Genomic DNA, 18,876 nt, shown 5'->3' with positions numbered 1-18,876 from the left:
CATGTCTTTCCATTAAGTCAAACTACACAAGTGAGGCCCTCACCGGGAGAAGCTCCCCACCCACTTAACAACCAACAAGACCCTGTGAGGAAACCACATCCTGTCCCTGGTCCTGGCAGACCTGGCAGGTCCAGCCTGCCCCCCAGGCGGGGGCAGACCGCTAATACACAGACTTGGAGCCATTTCTGGGTATCATGGGCAGCTGCTTTATTACATTGCCTTAGGCCACTCTCACAAACCCTTGGGAGGTAGGTAGTCAGCTCTCCATTATATGGATGGGAAAACTGAGACTCCAGAAGGAAGCAATTTTATCTGACCCCTGAGGCTTGGCACAGAGATACAGGAAAGGAAGGTAGGCTGAGCTCTTCATCATGACCTAGCTCAGGCCAGGACTGGGAAAGAGCCTGGGGAGGGCTGAGAAGGACAGAGCCCTGTCCTCATTTGAGGCCACACACCCACCCATAGCCAGATTTCAAAGTCAGTTCTCTGGGGCAGCTGAGACCACCCCACACAAAGATGTTCATCAGGTGCAGAGCAGAGCCAGTCAGGAATTGAGGAATGTGGGGCTGCCCCCAGGCTCCAAGTGGGGATGCTGTGGGGCCTCCTCTTCTCCCCCTAGCTCACTGGGAGCCATGCTGCTGGTCTGGGCTTCGGGGGCCTCTGTTTCACCCTGATAGGACAGGCCAAAGCTGGGGGGAGAACCAAGAGGTATTTTGAGCTTGGATACCAAACAGGTCAAGGCTTCGGGCTTGGGGAGTGGTGAGGAAAGAGGATACAATAGGAAGAAAGGGCAGCCCGAAGTACTGAGGAGGGGAAGGGGCCAGGGTCAATAGAGGGAGGGGCGTGCTTAGAGCTCAGGACAGCAGGATGAATGTCAGTGGAGCAGGAAAGGGGAGAACAACAAAGGTGGGGCCCCTCCTTCACCCCCACAACCTTTGCCCTTCCTCTTCCCACAACATACAAACTTTGTATTCTGGACTCAGTGGGTGCAGGGTGGGCTCCCTTATCACTGGAGAGCAGCAGCCATGAGCTGTCTTCATCGTCACTGAGGCAGAGAAGAGGAGAGAGGAGATGTGGGGGTCATTCATCAAGGCCCTGGGGGACCATGGGAATCCAGCTATGTCCAGTCTTCTGCACAGTACCCAGAAACAGCCAAGGGAGAACAGAGTGATTATGGGACCCTCAAGCCTGGAGAGAAAGAGGTGCTAGGGAGATGAAGGAAGGACATCTTGAGGCTTTAATCTGATAGCCTCGTACAGGTTCTGATGTGGCTGTAATTACATTCTTAACTCCCTGAGAACAAGTAGATCCAGCCAAGACAGGAAACTGAAATACTAAGGTGGAGAAGCAGCATTACCAAATTTCTTCAGCAGGAGATAGAGTGAGCGTGGCAAGTCAGAGCAGTGCGATCCAGATAGAAGGGTGGCAGGCTGGACAGCAGGCTCAGGGGGTGATCAGGCCAGGTTAATAGGTTTAAGAAGTGACTAGGCTAGGTGACAGGCTCAGGGAGTGATGAGGCTAAGGTGGTAGGCTCAAGGGATGATCAGGCTGGGTTAGAGCACAACCCAGCTGGGTCATCAGGCTTGGCACAAAGAGCAAGGGAGGACTGGCTCAGTGGGAATGGAGGCAGGGACTTACCTGCTTTCTGCCTCCTCTGGGATCCCTAACATCTTGGCCTTGATCTTCTTCCTTTGCTTCTTGACAGCCACCTTCATGGCCTCAACCAGAAGCCCAGGGACCCGGTGGTCTGTGAGCAGCTCCCTATAGAGGAGGGAAAATGGCAGGGTAAGCCCTGGGAATGCCAACCATTGCTCTCATCCCAAGTGCCTGTGCGTGTTGTTCCCCTTTTTGAAACACTCTGCCTTGCTAACACCCCTCATAGGTAGCTTAGATGTTGCCCCCTCCTAGGAACCTTTCTTTGACCACTGCTGTAACTTTTTGTACTACCTCCTCCCCCATTTGGAAGAAGTTCTAGGAAGACAGGAGCTGCGTGATTCATGTCCTCTCAGTGTCCAGCACAGTGCCGGGCACATGTCATTGTGGATAGATCAGTGAACCAAAGAATGAAGCTGGGGACCTGAGGCCCAGCAATGGGTGTGAGTGCGACCCCTGAACTTCCCAGCCCCTGCCCACCGCCCTCACCGCTGGAAGTAGGCCAACTCCTCCTTCAGCAGGAACACATTGGCTTTGAGCTCATTCCGCTCCTGAAGGATCTGCTCGAGCTCCTCTCGACTGAAGCTGCACTGTCCTGCCTTGGAGGGGTGGCCGGGCTGCTGCAGCGCACCCGCCTGCGGAAGGGCAGGCTTGGTCAGTGGGGGCCTCTATCGGCGCTCCCCTCCACACCCCCATCACAGAGCAAGTGACGGGCACGGAGACTTGGAGGCGAAGGCGCTGCAACAGATGACAGCTGAGCGGGAGCAGGTGCCGGCCACTCGTGTGCAGCCTTCTGCCTTCCGGGTGGACCTGCTACGCAGCACAGAAAACACGAGTGCCCACCAAGTACCGGACCTTTGAGTACGGTGATGGGCACTCACCGGGTCCTCAGAGTTTCCCGGGGCTCCTGCGTCGGCAGTGGCCCGCTCGGGCTCCTGCCTCTGCTCGTACCCGGCGCCCCCGGCCCGATCCCGCGCCAGCTCCACGGCCCCCTGGCTCTGCAGTTCCCGCTCCCTCTCGCGGTCCCTCGCGGCGCGTAGCTGAGTCTGTACCGCGGCCAGCTTGTGCCGCAGCTCCGCGTTCACCAGTAGGAGGCGCTGCAGCTGCTCCTGCAGCTGGGGGCGGAGCAAAAGAGGAGGTGGGCGGGGCGTCGACGGATGGGCTGGGGAGCTCCCCGCTTCACGCCCTTCGCCCAGCCGGGTCCTCACCGCCTCGGTCTCCTGGCTGCGCTGCTGCAGGTCTCGGCTGTGCGCGCGGAGCTCGTCCCGCTGGCGGTCGGTCACTTCCTTGAGCTGCCTCAGGAGAGCGCGCTCCTCTGAGGAAGGGGCGTTCTTAGCCGCGGCCTGGGGAGGAGGTCCTGAGCCGGCCCGCCCTGCCCGTTGGCGGTGCCCGCACTCACCCTGTGGCCCGGAGCGCAGCTCCCTGCGGAGGCGCTCGTTCTCCTCCCGCAGCCGCCGCAGCTCCGCTTCGGCCTGCTGCGCGGACACCTGCAGCTGGGGAGGCCAGGCGGTGAGGGCTGGACTCCCACCAGCCCTGCGGGGGGCCAGGGGAAAGTCGGTGACTCACTGAGTCTGGGTCCGGCCCCACCGCAGCCTTTTCCAGGAGCTCCAGCGCCCGCACCACGAGCGGCACGAGCCTGGCCGCCGCCTCCGGCCCGAAGCGGCGCGCCAGCTCCTTCAGCTCCGTGCCCAGGGCCCCCGCTAGATGGTACACGAGCTCCGCGGCCGTCCCTGACCCCGCGGCCACCCGAGGCCCGCAGCTATGCACCCCAGGCACCGCCTTCCTGGGCTCCATGTTCCCCGAAAGTTAAGGGCTGCGACAACTCCCGCCCCCTCCAACCCTCACTGGGGCAGGAAAAAGCCAAACAGTTTCCGGCCCAGGAAGCAGTTTAGGGCAGATGAGGGCGGGGAAGAAGCGACAGAGGAGGAGCGATTAAGAGAAAAGGCTTGGGGAAAGAGGTAGTGCACTGGGCCCCCTGGGCCCTGTCCTGTTAAAGCCCCCAAGGTCACAGGAAGCGGGACTGCCTACTTCCAGCCAGGCGTCCAAGAGCTGAGGCACAAGGTTTTAAGTGGTCACTTTTGTCAATCCCTCCCCACAGGCCCAGTCCAGGCTCCACCCCTGTGTCTGGAGTCATGAGGCCCAACTTGGCTGCCAAGTACTACAGGCAAGAGGTGAGGTAGGAGGGCTGTCATTGGCCTCAGCCAGAGACATCCATCTGCCCAGCCATGCGCCTGTTTTCCCAACCACCAGTGACACAAAGCTTAAGAGGCTAGGCTGGGCACCATAGCTGCCGGGGGTGGGGTGGGGGGGTGGGTACTACAAGCTTCCAGACTCAGAATATGGGAGCAGCCACTCCAAAGGATGTTGAAAGGAGTGATAGTTTGCAAATATTTTGAAGGAAATTGGTAAATGTGGTCAATGCAGTAAGGGTATGAAAGCCCAACCCCACCTCAGTTCCCTGAATCTAAGGGATTCGTGGTCCACAGCCCCTGATTAGGGGCCTTCTACCCCTTTAAGGTTGAGGCCAGCTGTGAACAAGTCCAGCTTCTTCCATCTTTACAGTCAGAATTTGGGCTCAGGGACAAAAACCCCCACAAAACTCCAAAAGTCCTATTTATACAAAATTTATTACTGTATTTTGCTCAGGACTACAAGCCACCAGAAATCAATAATACAAGAAGCACAAATACAGGAAAAAGGGACCAAGCTGCTGAATGTCACCAGCTTCTCATTGGGGGTAAAAGGCTCCAGTCTTTGGGACGTCTGAAGCAGGGGGAGGTGAAGACAACTAGGCATAGAGGTCCTCTCGGTCCGCAGAGTAGACCTCGCCCTCTTGCAGGAGCGCGAAGTTGAGGAAGTGGGAAGGCCTGTGCACCTCGTGGTAGAACTCTTTAGGATTTGCCAGCTGCAGCTCATACTTCATGTTGGGATCATGCCGGACACCTTGGGGAAGAAGGAAAGGGCCACTGTTAACCAGGTACAATGCCTCACCTAGCCTGGGCCCCTGTGCTCCCCAACTTACCCATAAAGTTGTAGTTCCATGAGGACTGGGCAGGAACCATAAAAAAGCCAAGGAAACGGTCTGACAGCAGCATCTGGACCCTTTCATAATGTGAGGGTAGATAGCCCTTGGGATTGTTGCCCTTGTCTGTGTTCTGGCGACCCCATTCATAGCCACTGGGGGTCAGCTTATAGGCGGTCAGTGTGCAGGAGCCTGGTGTGAAGCTGAAAGAGGGAAGAGGACAGAGTCAGAGCTCAGGCTACCATTTCAGGCCCTGTGCTGCAATGCCTGCCCTGCCATACCTCAATGGGGCCCAAAGCCTACCTGCAGGTGATGATAATGGTCTTTTCACCATCCCAAGATGGGTTGTCAGCCATGATCTTAGCATGGGTAGTGACATCCTGGGGTGACAGCTGGGGGGATTCATTGGGCTGAGTGTGGATCCATCCTAAGGGTTCCATCTCCTATAGGCAGAGAGGTGAAAAGCTATTTGGAGCCCTATCCCATCTGCAGAAAGGAATCACTTCCGTAAAAGTAACATAGCTGCCTTCCCTCCACCACTCTGACAGAAGAAAGCCTCCGTTCTTCTACACCTCTACTGACCTTGAGGTACTCATGCTGGGGCAGCTGGCCAGGCAGGTGCACGGTCTGGTGAGTGCCCCACTGTGGTACCATTACGATGCAGCGGATCTCCTTCACCTGGGGATTATCTGGTGGGCTCACTCCATACAGGTATCCTGCAATCTGGAAACAAGGGGATCAAGAACCAAAATGATTCTTAGTACCACTCTAAGACTCTGGGCTGTTAGACCTGTGTTTCATTCCCTTCCCCAAGAACAAAGAATATGTCAGAATGTGGTCAGAATTACCTGGGGTGCTTGTTCAAATGTAAACATGGACCTCATCTCAGACTTACCACATCAGTATCTCGAGTGGGGCCCAGGAATCTGCATAGTATAATCTATATAATATCCGTAAATAAATGACCCAACACACAGCTCATGAATTTTCACAAGCTAAATACATCTTTAAATCTCCCACTAAGTGGTATTTTTTTTTACCTTTTAAAACTTTTTTTAAAGATTTTGTTTATTTACACAGAAAGAGAGATCACAAGTAGGCAGAGTGGCAGGAAGAGATGGGTAAACAGGCTTCCCACCAAGCAGAGAGTCCAATGCAGCGCTCAATCCCAGGACCCTGAGACCATGACCTGAGCCGAAGGCAAAGACTTAACCCTTTGAGCCACCCAGGCACCCCTCCACTAAGTGGTATTTTAAATTTTACACTGCCATCAACAAAGTAAAAAAACCTGTGTTCCTATAAAATCACGAATACAGAATATGAACTATCTTTTCAAATTCACCAACCTGAGGCCACAAATTGGTTGTTTTATATAATACGAATTACCTGATTATTTGTAAAGCTGGGCACCCTTTAACCGACTGAGCCACCCAGGCACACCGGGATTGTCATTTTTATTATACATCCTGAAGTGACTGCCAGGCTTTGGATTACCAGAGACTTGAATAAGAATCTAAGAAAATGCAAACACACTCATTTGACTGACAAAGCTGATTCCTGAAGTCTTTTCACAGTTTTGAGGAGAAAGGAAGAAGAGGTGATGAGTATTATTTCCGCTCTGGGAAAGTGGTCCTCTGGGAAAGTGGTCCAGGTGAGCAGACCTCTTGGTGGCGAGGGCATGGTAAGGACGCGGCACCTGTCTTCCAGGACCTCAGCTATAGGCAGCAGCCTCTCCCCCTGCCCATCCCCACGGCTTCACATATGCTTGATTCTCCAGTTTTTAAACTGTATTTTGAGAACTGTGTTATAAATAATTTATCCCCCAAATTAAAAATGTTTTTCAGTTAAAAAAAAAAAAAAGCTGGGCACCTTTTCATTTGCCATCTGTCGCTACTTTTCTGAACTACCTTCAGATTTTTTTTTTCTTAAAATTTTATTTATTGTCAGAGAGACAGTGCACACACAAGCAAGGGGAGCAGCAGGCAGAGGGAGAAACAGACTGCCCCCTGAGCAAGGAGCCCCATGCAAAACTTGATCCCTGGACCCTAGGATCGTGACCTGAGCTGACGGCAAATGCTTAACCAACTGAGCCACCCAAGCATCCCTACCTTCAAATTCCTTGCCTAGTCTACAGTTATGTTTTTTTTTATTTCAAAGATTTTATTTGAGACAGACAGGGAGCACAAAAGCAGGGGGTGAGGGAGAAGCAGACTCCCCACTGTGCAGGGAACCCCACATAGGGCTCCATCTTAGGACTGTGGGATCATCACCTGAACTGAACTCAGATGCTTACCCAAGTGAGCCATCTTCTGTAATTCCCTATTCTAGATTCTAATCCATTTTATTTTAGAATTATGCAAATATTTTCTTCCTGTTTTTAGTATGTCTTTGTCAAACACAAGTTATTACTTTTTTTTTAAATATATGAACTGTTTTTTTTTTTAAATGGAAACAATTTTTTTAAAAGATTTTATTTATTTATTTGAGAGACAGAGATTACAAGTAGGCCGAGAGGCAGGCATAGAGAGGAGGAAGCAGGCTCCCCATGGAGCAGAGAGCCCGATGTGGAGCTGGATCCCAGGACCCTGGGATCATGACTCGAGCCGAAGGCAGAAGCTTTAAACCACTAAACCACCCAGGCGCCCAAGTTATTATTTTGATTACGGTTTTGGGTTTTACATCTTAAGAACGCTATCCCAGGGATGCCTGGGAGGCTCAGTTGGTTAAGACGCTGCCTTTGGCTCAGGTCATGATCCTGGGGTCCTAGGATCAAGTCCCACATTGTGCTCCTTGCTTGGCAGGGAGCCTGTTTCTCTCTCCGCCTCTGCCTGCTTGTGTGCTCTCTCTCTGACAAATAAACAAACAAAATCTTTAAAAGAAAAAAAAAACACTATCCCAACACTAAGGTAATCAGTACTTTCTTCCAATACTCTACATCTTAGTATTTTACATGATCTTTTTTTTTTTTTTTTTTTAAGATTTTATTTATTTATTTGACAGACAGATATCACAAGTAGGCAGAGAGGCAGGCAGAGAGAGAGAGGAGGAAGAAGGCTCCCCACTAAGCAGAGAGCCCGATGCGGGGCTCGATCCCAGGACCCTGAGATCATGACCTGAGCCGAAGGCAGAGGCTTAACCCACTGAGCCACCCAGGTGCCCCTACATGATCTTTACATGTTTTTTTTTTATGTTGTGAGCCAGGGGTCTGATTGCTTCAGTATCATGAAGCATCCTTAATCCTACAGATCTGATACGTATTTATTTTTTTATTTTTTAAGATTTTATTTATTTATTTGGGGCGCCTGGGTGGCTCAGTGGGTTAAAGCCTCTGCCTTCGGCTCAGGTCATAATCTCAGAGTCCTGGGATCGAGCCCCACATCAGGCTCTCTGCTCCGCGGGGAGCCTGCTTCCTCCCCTCTCTCTCTGCCTGCCTCTCTGCCTACTTGTGATCTTTCTGTCAAATAAATAAATAAAATCTTAAAAAAAAAAAAAAAAGATTTTATTTATTTATTTGACAGAGATCACAAGTAGGCAGAGAGGCAGGCAGAGAGGAGGAAGCAGGCTGCCTGCTGAGCAGAGAGTCCGATGCGGGGCGTGATCCCAGGACGCTGGATCATGACCCAAGCCGAAGGCAGAGGCTTTAACCCACTGAGCCACCCAGGCGCCCCGATACACATTTATTATATCCACATGAATCCGTTTCTGATTATTTGCTATCCTCTTCCAATAACTTTTGGGCCAGTACATCATTTTCATAATTGCCACAGCTTTAGAATGCTTTAAGATTTTTTTTTTTTTTAAAGATTTTTATTTATTTATTTGAGAGAGAGACAGTGAGAGAGAGCATGAGTGAGGAGAAGGTCAGAGAGAGAAGCAGACTCCCCGCGGAGCCGGGAGCCCAATGCGGGACTCGATCCCGGAACCCCAGGATCATGACCTGAGCCCAAGGCAGTCGTCCAACCAACTGAGCCACCCAGGCGTCCCTAGAATGCTTTAAGATTTGATGGGAGCCAAAACCTTTCCTGCTATTTCGTTTTGTTTTGCTTTAAAGATTTTCTTTATTTAGGGGCGCCTGGGTGGTTCAGTCGTTAAGTGTCTGTCTTCTACTCAGGTCATGATCCTGGGGTCCTGGGATCAAGCCCCACATTGGGCTTCCTGCCTGGTGGGGAGCCTGCTTTTCCCTCTTCCACTTCTCCTGCTTATGTGTCCCCGGTCTTACTTTATCTCTGTCAAATAAATAAAATCTTGGAAAAAAAAAAAAAAAGGTTGTATTTGTTTGAGAGAGAAACAGGGAGAGTGAGAGAGAGAGAGAACACGAGTAGGATGAGGGGGAGAGGAAGAAGCAGATTCTCCGCTGAGCAGGGAGTCCAACAGAAGGCTTAGTCCTAGGAACTCCGGGATCATGACCCAAACTGAAGGCAGACGCCCAACTGAGCCACCTAGGTGCCCCTCAGCCATTCTTTTTTTTTTTTTTTTTTTAAGATTTTATTTATTTATTTGACAGAGAGAGATCACAAGTAGATGGAGAGGCAGGCAGAGAGAGAGAGAGAGGGAAACAGGCTCCCCGCTGAGCAGAGAGCCCGACGTGGGACTCGATCCCAGGACCCTGAGATCACGACCCGAGCCGAAGGCAGCGGCTTAACCCACTGAGCCACCCAGGTGCCCCCCTCAGCCATTCTTATGTATATATTTATTCATCCACGAATCCTGAAACCAGCACCTTAAGTTCCAGGCAATCTCAGGTGACTTTTGGGCACAGACTATCTCCTAGTTGAGCACACTTACCTGGGCCCGAAGGTCAGATATGCAGATAAACTTCTTAAGCACATTTTTGGGAAGGATATAGGTATAACCGGTCTCCTTGATGTCATCAGATGAAACATAAATATGATTGGTCCTTAGGTGAAGGTTGGCAGCAGAGATGGCTCTAAAAATGGTGGGGAATGTTATCATTTCTCTGGCTAGCACCACAGGTAGTATCAGTAGGCGCTGCCGTCCCTAACCCCTCCCGTCCCTTATAGTACCTAACCCTCCATTCAGTCTTGGAGGAGAAAGTCTGGGTCTCATAGTTGCTGGTGGTAGAAGTAATGATCTCATCGCCATGCTTGTTGACAGTACGAGTCTGTGTTGCTGTCAGCTGTGACTGTTCCTTGGTCTGCTTCTCAATCTCCGCTATCTGCTGCCGCTGCTGTGATGGTGCCGAGATCTCCATACCCAGGATGATGTCTCGAATTTCTGATTGTGTCAGCGATGCCACATTCACACTGTGGGGACAGCATGGATCACATCACAAGATCCTTTGCCTTCAGTCAATTATGTCCCAATGGCAAGAGTGTAACTTGGTAAGTCAAGGGACCCCAGACCCTTACCCCAGACCATCCTCAAGTGGCATTCGTAAAGGAAGCGTGACATTGAGATGTACTAATACTGACAAAATTTATCACAGCCCAGGATGGCTTTGTGCATGTACACCTTTCAGCCATGCTCAAACCCCATCAGTAGCTAGACCTTCCTCTTTCCTTTGACAAAAAGTGCCCCAGTTTAACAGCACAATTCTTAAAATCAGAAACCCTCAGAACATGTTCTCAACCACAGCTAGTATTGCCAGTCACCCTAGGTAAACCTGGAAATCTATGGACATTTTTATTTTTAGCTGCACAATGAAAGGGAGGGGGAAGGAAGGGGTGTGTGTGTGTGTGCGCGCGCGCTATTAGCAATGGTACCTGGGGATCCAGGATGTTAAAAATTCCTGTAATGTATGGACAGTAAAGAAATGCCCTGCTCAAAATGGCAACATGAGAAATGCCCTAGAATCAGACTGAAGCCCTGAAACACAGACATTTTCTACGTTATCTGAAGACACTGCCTACCTCTTTTCTACAGCATTCCCCAGGACAATTCCTTGAGAAATTTCTGAACCTAAGTGTTCCCAAAATACCCAGAAACTATATACTGAGCCATTCATTTCACTCTTTTAGGATCTTCCATCTGTCTCCCCAGCACCACTGCTCACTTGTTTTTCTTGCCATAATCAGCCAAGATGAGATCTTTTAGCTGCACCTCCACTTTGATCCACTCCTCGTCAGTCAGAGTGGGCCAGATGTGGTGTGGTTCTGTAATAGTAGTTTTGTCTGGCTTCAGGATCACCTTCGCCCGGTCATTATTCACATGCAGGGCACGCAGAATCAGGATGAGACGGGAGAAAGCCTGAGAAGAGATATGGCAGCAATGGGGAAGGGAGGGGAGGTCAGCCACTAGATGTCTTCCCCCTTTCCTCGATTCTATCCTTTCAGGGAACCCAGGAATTGATTTCAACCTCTAAGATGCAGCCTTCCTTTCCTGCTCTCAGTCAACTTTATATGTGGTGCACAGAGTTGCTACCTCATCCACAAGTTGAAGATGTGAAAATGGCCTCATAGGGGTCCTGGGAAAAAGCTAAGGCAGGCACAGGATTGTCTCATGGCCCCAGACCCATCCTCTTAGAATGACCCTCTTTGTTGGGTGGTTTCCTACCGTGTAGGATGAGATAGTCTTGAGCCAGTCATCATAGAGATTAAAGAGAACCATCTGGGGTTCAGTGGCTTTAAGGATGAGGTCCCCAAACTTTTCCACCTTGAGACAGGCCTGGAAAGGTAGCTGGAGCTCTGATCCCTTGATCACAATATTGGGAAAGTCCAGCAAGTGCACCTGAAACAAGATCAAGTCCAAGATTAGAAACAGAGCCTGCAGGTCTCAGACCTTCTCTCTTCTACCTCAACTACCTCTCACCTCCAATGGGTCCAGCATGCCCTTCCTGGTGACAATGATCTGCTTGGGCTGCTCCTCCACAGGCAGAGATCGGATGAGGGCAGCCACTTCCTCAGCTGTCTTCCATTTAGCCAACTAAAAAGAAAGAGGGGAGAAAATGGAAATTGAGTTTCTATCATCCCAAAGTCAACTAGAACAAAAGCTCCTAGTCTTGAAATAAACACTCTATGGAGTGCCTGGTTGGCTCAGTTAGTTACGCCTCTGCCTTTGGCTCCGGTCATGATCTCAGGGTCCTGGGATCGAACCCTGCATCAGGCTCTCTGCAGGGAGCCTGGTTCCCCCTCTCTCTCTGCCTGCTTCTCTACTTGTGATCTGTGTCAAATAAATAAAATCTTAAAAAATCAATCTATGTTTCTGTTGCGCACTGCCAATGAATGCTGGGTACTTGGAAATGCAAAATAAGTGTCAAATAGCCTCGCCCAAAAGGCTTTTCAACCTAGCTAGCCCAAAAAAACCTCATACAAGATATACCACGATGCAGTATTTAATTACGTAATATATCACAGACAAAATAGATTAAGGCTAAAGATCAAAAAAGCTACATAAAGAAACAAGAAGACTTTATTTAGAGAGAGCATGTATGCACACAAGTGAGGGGAGGGGCAGAGACAAAGAATCTCAAGCCGACTCCGCACTGAGTGCAGAGCTGCATAAGTATCTCACAATACTGAGATCACAACCCAAGCCAAAATCAAGAGTTGGACCCTTAACTGACTGAGCCACCCAGGCACCCCACTCCATAAAGAAAAAGGTTTTAAGGAATGAGTAAGACTGGGGGCCTGCGTAGCTCAGTCGTTAAGCATCTGCCTTCAGCTCAGGTCATGATCCTTGGTCCTGGGATCGAGTCCCACATTGGGCTCCTTGCTCAGCAGGGAATCTGTTTCTGCCTCTCCCCCTGCCCATGCTCAGTCTCTCTCGCTGTCAAATAAATAAAATCTTAAAAAAAAAAAAAAAAAAAAAAAAGGGAATGAATAAGACTGTGATTAATGGAGTACACAGAAGTGAGTTCCTTCTATAAGGAAGATATAGAAGCAAAGCCACAGAAGTGGAAATGAACAACAGAGTTTGGGGATAGTAGGACACTGGATTGTTTGCAAGAGCAAACAGGTGTTTTTAATTAATTAGAGAGAGATCACAGATGCATTGGCGGGGGGTGGGGGCGCGAGGGACAGAAGGTGGCAGGGACCCTGACTCACTTGGGCACCATCCAGGATGGTGGGATCATGACCTGAGCTGAAGGGAGATGCTCAACCAACTTAGCCACCCAAGTGCCCAGGAAATAGATTTTAAAGGAAGAGAAACCATAGTTGGACAGGTTATAACCCAGCCAGATATCAAGTGTCTAGGAAGCCAAAGAAGAGTTAATTCACCGTGCCTGCGTGGCTCAGTGGGTTAATAAAGCCTCTGCCTTCAGCTCAGGTCATGATCCCAGGGTCCTGGGATCGAGCCCAGCATTGGGCTCTCTGCTCAGCAGGGAGCCTGCTTCCCTTCCTCTCTCTTTGCCTGCCTCTCTGCCTACTTCTGATCTCTGTCTGTCAAATAAATAAATAAAATCTTTAAAAAGAAGAGTTAATTCACCAAGAAGGGGCTACCAAAGGCTTAGAGGTAGAAATTTGGTAAAAAGTGATGTTTTAAGAATATTTGTTCCCTTTAGAAAGATGACTTTTGGTAGCCTTGTTTAAGACAGGTTAAAGATAGGAGAGTCAAGAAACAGAGACCAACTGTAGGTAGTGAAGGACCTCACACACTGCTAGGCCTCCTACAGAATAATTCCCAAGTAATTCAGAGAAAAAGTTCAAATGAGATACCTTAAATCTCTCAAACAGAAACAGGAAGATGCCCCCCTACCTCTACCGTTTCTCACATCCCCCCCCAAAAGAAAAAGGGGTAGTAGAAGGTAGAAAACGTTTACAACTTCTCTGTCCTTTAACTGGCTCACCTGCCCCAAACGCTTCTGTCCAGCCCACACAGACGTGTGGATTATCTTGAGGAAGAGCTGCCCTGTGCGTGGATTGAAGATGAAGATGGCACCATTGATGGGTTTGGTGGTCAAGTTCCCTTCAAAGGTCTAAAGAATGATTACATCAATTAGCACTATCTAGACACAATCATTGTGCCTTCACCCCAAATGTACACATTTGCCTTAGCACCCTCCCACAGGCATATATAGAGCCCCACATCCCTACCTGGCTTCTAATTCTCACCTTGTGGATAGTCACTCTGTAGACATTAGTGTCATCCACAAACCAGATGATCTGGTTGGAGAAGAGCTCACCATAATTCTGAGAGGACAGATAGGGCTCAGTGGGCTCAGATGAATAGAGCTGCAGCCCCTTGCGGATCCGTTCACGTAACACATACAAGGCAGGGTTTGCCTTCATGATCTTGGCCATGGCCTGCTGTATGAGAGGCTTGCTGCCTGGGAACCAGTTTCCGTAGGCACTATTGAGAAAAGCAGAGTGAAGACCAGACTGGCAGCCTCAGGGACAAGGCAAAATGAAACTCCAGAGAAAGAAAAGACCGCTGGCCAGGCGGACAAGGGTCTGCTCATGTACGCTAAAATACACACATATATGCTCAAGTGTGCCAGCAGGCACCCCAAGAGGCCCCATACTTTAATGTGCATGTGTTTTTTAGTTTGCCAAGGTGGCACTTTCTTTTTCTGGGTCACTGACTTTTTCGTTGCTTCCTGGCCTCTGTTGTACAACTTTCAGTGATCTCAAAATCTTGAGTTCAAGCCCCATGTGGCCGTAATTTACTTAAAAAATAAATTAATTTAATTAAAAAATAAAGTATGTGGCTGACAGAAAATAGACATGCTTCTGAGCACCAACTTACCTGTGCAGATTATATGCCAGGTCAATGGCAATGAGCACACCAGTGGGCGAAGGGTAAATACTCATGTTGTCTGTGGTGTAGTCCAGGAACTTGGCCCGGGCGTAGCGTTCAATATCATGGGAATCATAGTCCCCCCAGCGCAACTGGATATCAATCCAATACTTCTGAGTGGTGGTACTATCCATCACATCCCTGTGGGCAGAAAGAGGTCAGGAATCCACACTTCTAAGAAGCCACCAAGATCATGAATGAACCACATGAACTCTCAATCACTACATCTAAATCTCAAAATTCCCAATCCCTTTGCCTGTTCCGATCAGCAAGCCCCTCACCCAGAGAATCAGAACTCTAAGGGTGCTGACAGGATCCAGGGATGGCACTGTACCCAAGACAGAAAGAAAAGCAGACAGGGACAATTGCTGAAGTAGCACAGGTAGAACAGTCAAACCAAGCTTCCTGAATGCCTAGGGCTTGGTTATAAAGCACTTACTTAGAGTCTGCCAGCAATGAGGGCCGAGAGACATTCCACTTATAGGAGGCAAAGAGCAGGATATCTGCACAGGAAGAATTCATCTTATAGGACTTCCGTGGGTGAATTGTCTCCTTTTGCACTGTCTCAATTTCTAGTGCATCCAGTTCCTGATCGAACACCTGGAGGCAAAGGCGGAAAGGTTATGACTGCTTACGGAAGCCCACCAGGAATGAGGGCTTGCATGGAATCTCAGATGATGCAAGTCCCATCCTCAGTGCTGCCAGGGTGGACTCCCCCACCCAAGAATGAGCTGACCTGACTTCCGGTGGTCCCCTCCCCGCTCAATTCTGGCCCACCTGACACAAGTCCATCACAATGCTCTCATGGATCTTCTGCCATAAGTGAGCCCGGAAAATCTGGATAAGAGAGATCTTCAGTGTGGGGATCTTGCCATGCATGAAGATACCGGTCAGGTCCAGCTGCACCTGAAAGCCTACATATACCTAACAAGAAAAAGAGAGACAGCAGAGGTCAAGAGACTGGTTCTTAGGAGTAATTAAGGAAGCAGAAACACCTGCTTTCAACTTCCTGTCTCCCAGGTCTAGCAATCACACTCACATTGGCTCGGTTGATGGTTGGGGACCACCAGAGGGTGAATCTACGATTGGGAATTTGGTTCAATCCCGATCGCTGAGCATTAGTTAGCTTCTTCCACTTCATAGACTCCTCAAAACCACTGGCCTTTTCCCTGCAAAGAAGGGGCCAGTTAAAGTGATGCCATCTCCCAGAACACTGCTCTCCAGTAAAGACCAGAGAACTCAACAGCACATGAGGGTTGAGCTCAGAGGGTTGTGCTAGGTTACTGTAAGGGGAGAAGAGAATCCTCACCAGAAAAGCCCTTCCCACGTAGGGAAGTAAGTGCCCTTGAAGAGTGTGTGTTCCAGAATGCCTTCCACACCACCCAAGGCCTGAATCATGTCTGTACGATAGTTGTTCAGGTTCCAGAGCTTCCCATCATGCCGCTGGTGTGTCCACCAGAAAGGGTTCTGCTTCAAGACCTAGACGGCAAGGCAGCTACCATCAAGTTTCTGAGTGCCTACTACCCCAGATGCCCCGCACGGCCATGGATTCTTTTAATTCAGGGAAAATGTCTATCATCCCCTCCGTGTACCTGGTACTGCTTAAAGTCAGTTCGAACCCGCCAGCCCTTATCATACGCCAACGTGTGCCTGTCCTTCTGGAAGAGGGTGTTGATTCGGGGAATGCCACGATCCCATGAATCTTCTAGATCTTCTAAGGTAAGTCGTCTGTCAAAGAAAAAAGATCTAAGTCAAACATTTGTTCAAAAGAGTTTACCATTCCTCCCTGGCCAAGGACAAACAGGTCAGATGTAGAATGTATTTGTCTCCATAAAAATATGGGCATGCTCTGCTCCTGACCTCCATGCAAGGCTCAAAGATCACCCCTCCACACTTCTGACCAGACTCCCATACCTTCCTGGATGTGTACCTGTTCTGAGCAATGGCCTCTTGTCTCTTCAGTGCATACTCCGCCCAGACCCGCTGGGAATCAATGAACTCACTCTCCCACGGCTGTATATAGCGGTACAAGTTGGGAATCAGCTGGTCTTCTTCATGGCTCATTCCCGAACGAAAGTGTGTGATACCTACATCTGTCTGCTTGGACCACCTGTTTGGGGCACAACCAAGTTTTAGAAAAAATAAAAATAAAACCTAAAAGAAACATCCCCTTTCCTCAGAGTCTAGCAAGATTTTCTTTTCCCCCACTTTTTAAAGAAGTTTTTTTGCTTATTTATTTAAGTCTTCTCCACACCCAACGTGGGCTCATGACCCCAGAGAAAAAGAGTTGCATGCTCTTCCAACTGAGGTAGCCAGGCGCTAGTAGCAGGATTTTCAACCAAGTCCTACCTGAGGTCAGACTGGGGGATGAGCACATGGCCCATTGAGAGCATGCCGAGTCCACCCAACTCCTTAGGGGTATAGAACACAACAGGAGGGAACCGACTGGGCATCTTGGAGTTGAGGCCAATCTTGATACGTGTTTGGATCTTGTTCTCACATTTCACTAGCAAGTCCAGGAGCTCCTGGGTGTTCACCACAGCCTCCCGAAAGTACGTCATAAGGCCTATAAGAGCTGTGTTCCACTTATTCACAATCTGAAAAAAGTGGGGAGAAAGTAAATTATAGGTGAGCTATGGGGGGGGGTGGTAGGGACTACTTATCCAGCTAATAATATTCTGCCTAGTTCTCAAGGAAGATCTGAGCTCGTCATTAGGAAAGTATATATAAATCAAAACTACAAGATACTATTTAACACCTATAATAATGGCTACTGACAAGTGGCAAGTGTTAAGACTGTGAAGAAAATGAAACACTCTTATACTGCTGGTGGGAATGTGAAATGGTACAATGGCTGAACCACCACCTGGCAGTTCCTCAAAAAGTTAAAGAGTTACCACATAATCTAGCAATTCTACTACAAAGTATATACCCGAGAGAAAGGAAAACTTATGTCCACACAAAAAAGCATACACAAATCTTCACAAGAGCATTATTCCTAACAGCCAAAAAGTGGAAGAAAACCACAGATGTCCATCAACTGACAAATGGATAAACAAAATGTGGTATATCCACATAAAAGAACATTATTCACAAATGAAAAGGATTCAAGTACTGATACATGCTACAACACAGATGAATCTTTAAAACATGTTAGGTGAAAGAAATTAGACAGGAGCGCCTGGGTGGCTCAGTCCGTTAAGCGTCTGACTCTTGGTTTCAGTTCAGGTAATGATCTCAGAGGCCTGAGATAGAGCCCTGTGTTGGGCTCCATGCTCAGTGGAGAGCCTGAAGATTCTCTCTCCTGGTCTGCCCCCCCATCCCAATCACACACAAATGCTCTCTCTTGCTCTAAAATAAATCTTTTAAAAAAAAGGGGAGGGGGCACGAGCCAAGAGAGTCACATATTGCACAATTCCACTTATATGAAATGTCCAGAACAGGCCAAATCATACACACAGAAAGTAGATTCATGGTTGCCAGGAGCTAGACATGGGGAGAACAACAGGGAATGAATGACTGCTCATGAGAATAGTGTTTTTTTCTTAGGGTGATGAAAATGTTCTAGAATCCAAGAGTGGTAATGGTTGCACAATTTTATGAATATACTGAAAACCACTGAATTGTGTATTTTTAAAGTGTGAATTTAATCTGGAAAAAATCAATTAAGGCAATATAAACACTTAAAAGCAAGTACAGTAAGTAATCCAAGGTGGATGGGGAGAAAAAGGGATGAGAAAAACTACTAAAAATTAATAGATGGAATGAAAACTAATGGGACCACAGACATTCCCTTCCCATTATAAAGAACTACAAAACTAAGCAAAATACATAAAACAGTATCTTCAGACAACTGACAAATAGGCAACACAGACCATGACCCTTGAGAAAAAGGAAACAAATGAAGTGAGCCCCACAAGTTCCCCAGCATCCTGCCTACTGGCAGTTTCCCAGCTGCACTATACACATGGAGGGGGAATGGAAACAAAGCCCAACAGTCTCACTGAATTGAAGAGACAGAGATTAGAATTTGGGAGGCCAAGGCAGCTAGAATCTGTCAGGCAGAAGTACTAGAGAGAAGCAAGTTCTCAGAAAGATCTTTGGAGATCCATGAAGGGATTCCCCCTCAAGTTTTTGGCTGAGTACCAACCTATATGCAGTAGAACCCCAACATCTAGAAGAACACCAGAAACTCTGAACTCTAGGAAACTGAGGGTTGCTAGAGTGGAGGTGGGCGGGGGGATGAGGTAACTGGGTGATGGGCACTAAGGATGGCACTGATGTGATGAGCACGGGGTTGTTACAGGCAACTGATGGTTAACTGAACTCTACACTTGAAACTAACGATGTATTATACGCTGGCTAACTGAATTTAAATAATAATAATAAAAAAAAATGTCACAGATCAGAAAGCTGAACAAGTCCTACAGATCATGAGGTTGCCAACAGTTTGTGTTCCGACCAACCAGAGCAGAGAGACCTTGTAATACATGGGAATTGGGTAG

The 18,876-nt window shown here is 48.7% G+C and overlaps 2 protein-coding genes across 3 annotated transcripts in view; both read right to left on the bottom strand.

Moving 5' to 3' along the window:
* Positions 1 to 186: 186 nt before the first annotated feature.
* RILP (Rab interacting lysosomal protein) lies at positions 187 to 3,699 on the bottom strand. Of its 2 annotated transcripts, none has more exons than XM_032846704.1 (8): positions 3,220 to 3,699; positions 3,053 to 3,146; positions 2,862 to 2,968; positions 2,535 to 2,768; positions 2,143 to 2,288; positions 1,639 to 1,761; positions 962 to 1,045; positions 187 to 689 (listed from the first exon to the last, which is right to left on the bottom strand). In XM_032846704.1, the coding sequence occupies exons 1-8, from the start codon at positions 3,445 to 3,447 to the stop codon at positions 545 to 547; spliced, it is 1,161 nt and encodes a 386-aa protein (XP_032702595.1). In that variant the 5' UTR covers positions 3,448 to 3,699; the 3' UTR covers positions 187 to 544. The 2 variants fall into 2 exon arrangements, with proteins under 2 accessions (XP_032702595.1, XP_032702596.1); XM_032846705.1 differs by having other exon boundaries at positions 2,143 to 2,273; positions 3,220 to 3,698.
* Positions 3,700 to 4,261: 562 nt separating this feature from the next.
* PRPF8 (pre-mRNA processing factor 8) overlaps positions 4,262 to 18,876 on the bottom strand; it is a 35,853-nt gene continuing 21,238 nt past the window's right edge. Inside the window, exons 25-43 of the mRNA XM_032846700.1 lie at positions 16,721 to 16,968; positions 16,302 to 16,481; positions 15,964 to 16,099; positions 15,681 to 15,850; positions 15,411 to 15,540; positions 15,149 to 15,295; positions 14,811 to 14,971; positions 14,321 to 14,512; positions 13,687 to 13,924; positions 13,422 to 13,550; positions 11,444 to 11,557; positions 11,189 to 11,362; positions 10,689 to 10,882; positions 9,700 to 9,939; positions 9,461 to 9,602; positions 5,258 to 5,398; positions 4,979 to 5,118; positions 4,676 to 4,878; positions 4,262 to 4,596 (exon numbers count right to left, since the gene is read on the bottom strand). Coding sequence (XP_032702591.1) covers positions 4,442 to 4,596; positions 4,676 to 4,878; positions 4,979 to 5,118; positions 5,258 to 5,398; positions 9,461 to 9,602; positions 9,700 to 9,939; positions 10,689 to 10,882; positions 11,189 to 11,362; positions 11,444 to 11,557; positions 13,422 to 13,550; positions 13,687 to 13,924; positions 14,321 to 14,512; positions 14,811 to 14,971; positions 15,149 to 15,295; positions 15,411 to 15,540; positions 15,681 to 15,850; positions 15,964 to 16,099; positions 16,302 to 16,481; positions 16,721 to 16,968 — 3,234 coding nt within the window. The 3' untranslated portion in view covers positions 4,262 to 4,441. The remainder of the gene's footprint in view (positions 4,597 to 4,675; positions 4,879 to 4,978; positions 5,119 to 5,257; positions 5,399 to 9,460; positions 9,603 to 9,699; positions 9,940 to 10,688; positions 10,883 to 11,188; positions 11,363 to 11,443; positions 11,558 to 13,421; positions 13,551 to 13,686; positions 13,925 to 14,320; positions 14,513 to 14,810; positions 14,972 to 15,148; positions 15,296 to 15,410; positions 15,541 to 15,680; positions 15,851 to 15,963; positions 16,100 to 16,301; positions 16,482 to 16,720; positions 16,969 to 18,876) is intronic.

This window comes from Lontra canadensis, unplaced genomic scaffold, assembly GCF_010015895.1.
Source record: "Lontra canadensis isolate GAN:19392208 unplaced genomic scaffold, GSC_riverotter_1.0 scaffold180, whole genome shotgun sequence".
NCBI lineage: Eukaryota > Metazoa > Chordata > Mammalia > Carnivora > Mustelidae > Lontra > Lontra canadensis.
The sequence above is the reverse complement of the archived record's forward strand: the minus strand, read 5'-3'. Positions and strand labels throughout refer to the sequence as shown.

What these genes read in the sequence shown, in the direction of transcription:
- RILP (XM_032846704.1), bottom strand. Translation starts at nt 3,447, where the DNA reads ATGGAGCCCAGGAAGGCGGTGCCTGGGGTGCATAGCTGCGGGCCTCGG. An exon ending in CGGGAAACTCTGAGGACCCG is followed by an intron (nt 2,289 to 2,534) that starts GTGAGTGCCCAT and finishes GCCCTTCCGCAG; the next exon opens with GCGGGTGCGCTGCAGCAGCC. An exon ending in GAGTTGGCCTACTTCCAGCG is followed by an intron (nt 1,762 to 2,142) that starts GTGAGGGCGGTG and finishes CCTCCTCTATAG; the next exon opens with GGAGCTGCTCACAGACCACC.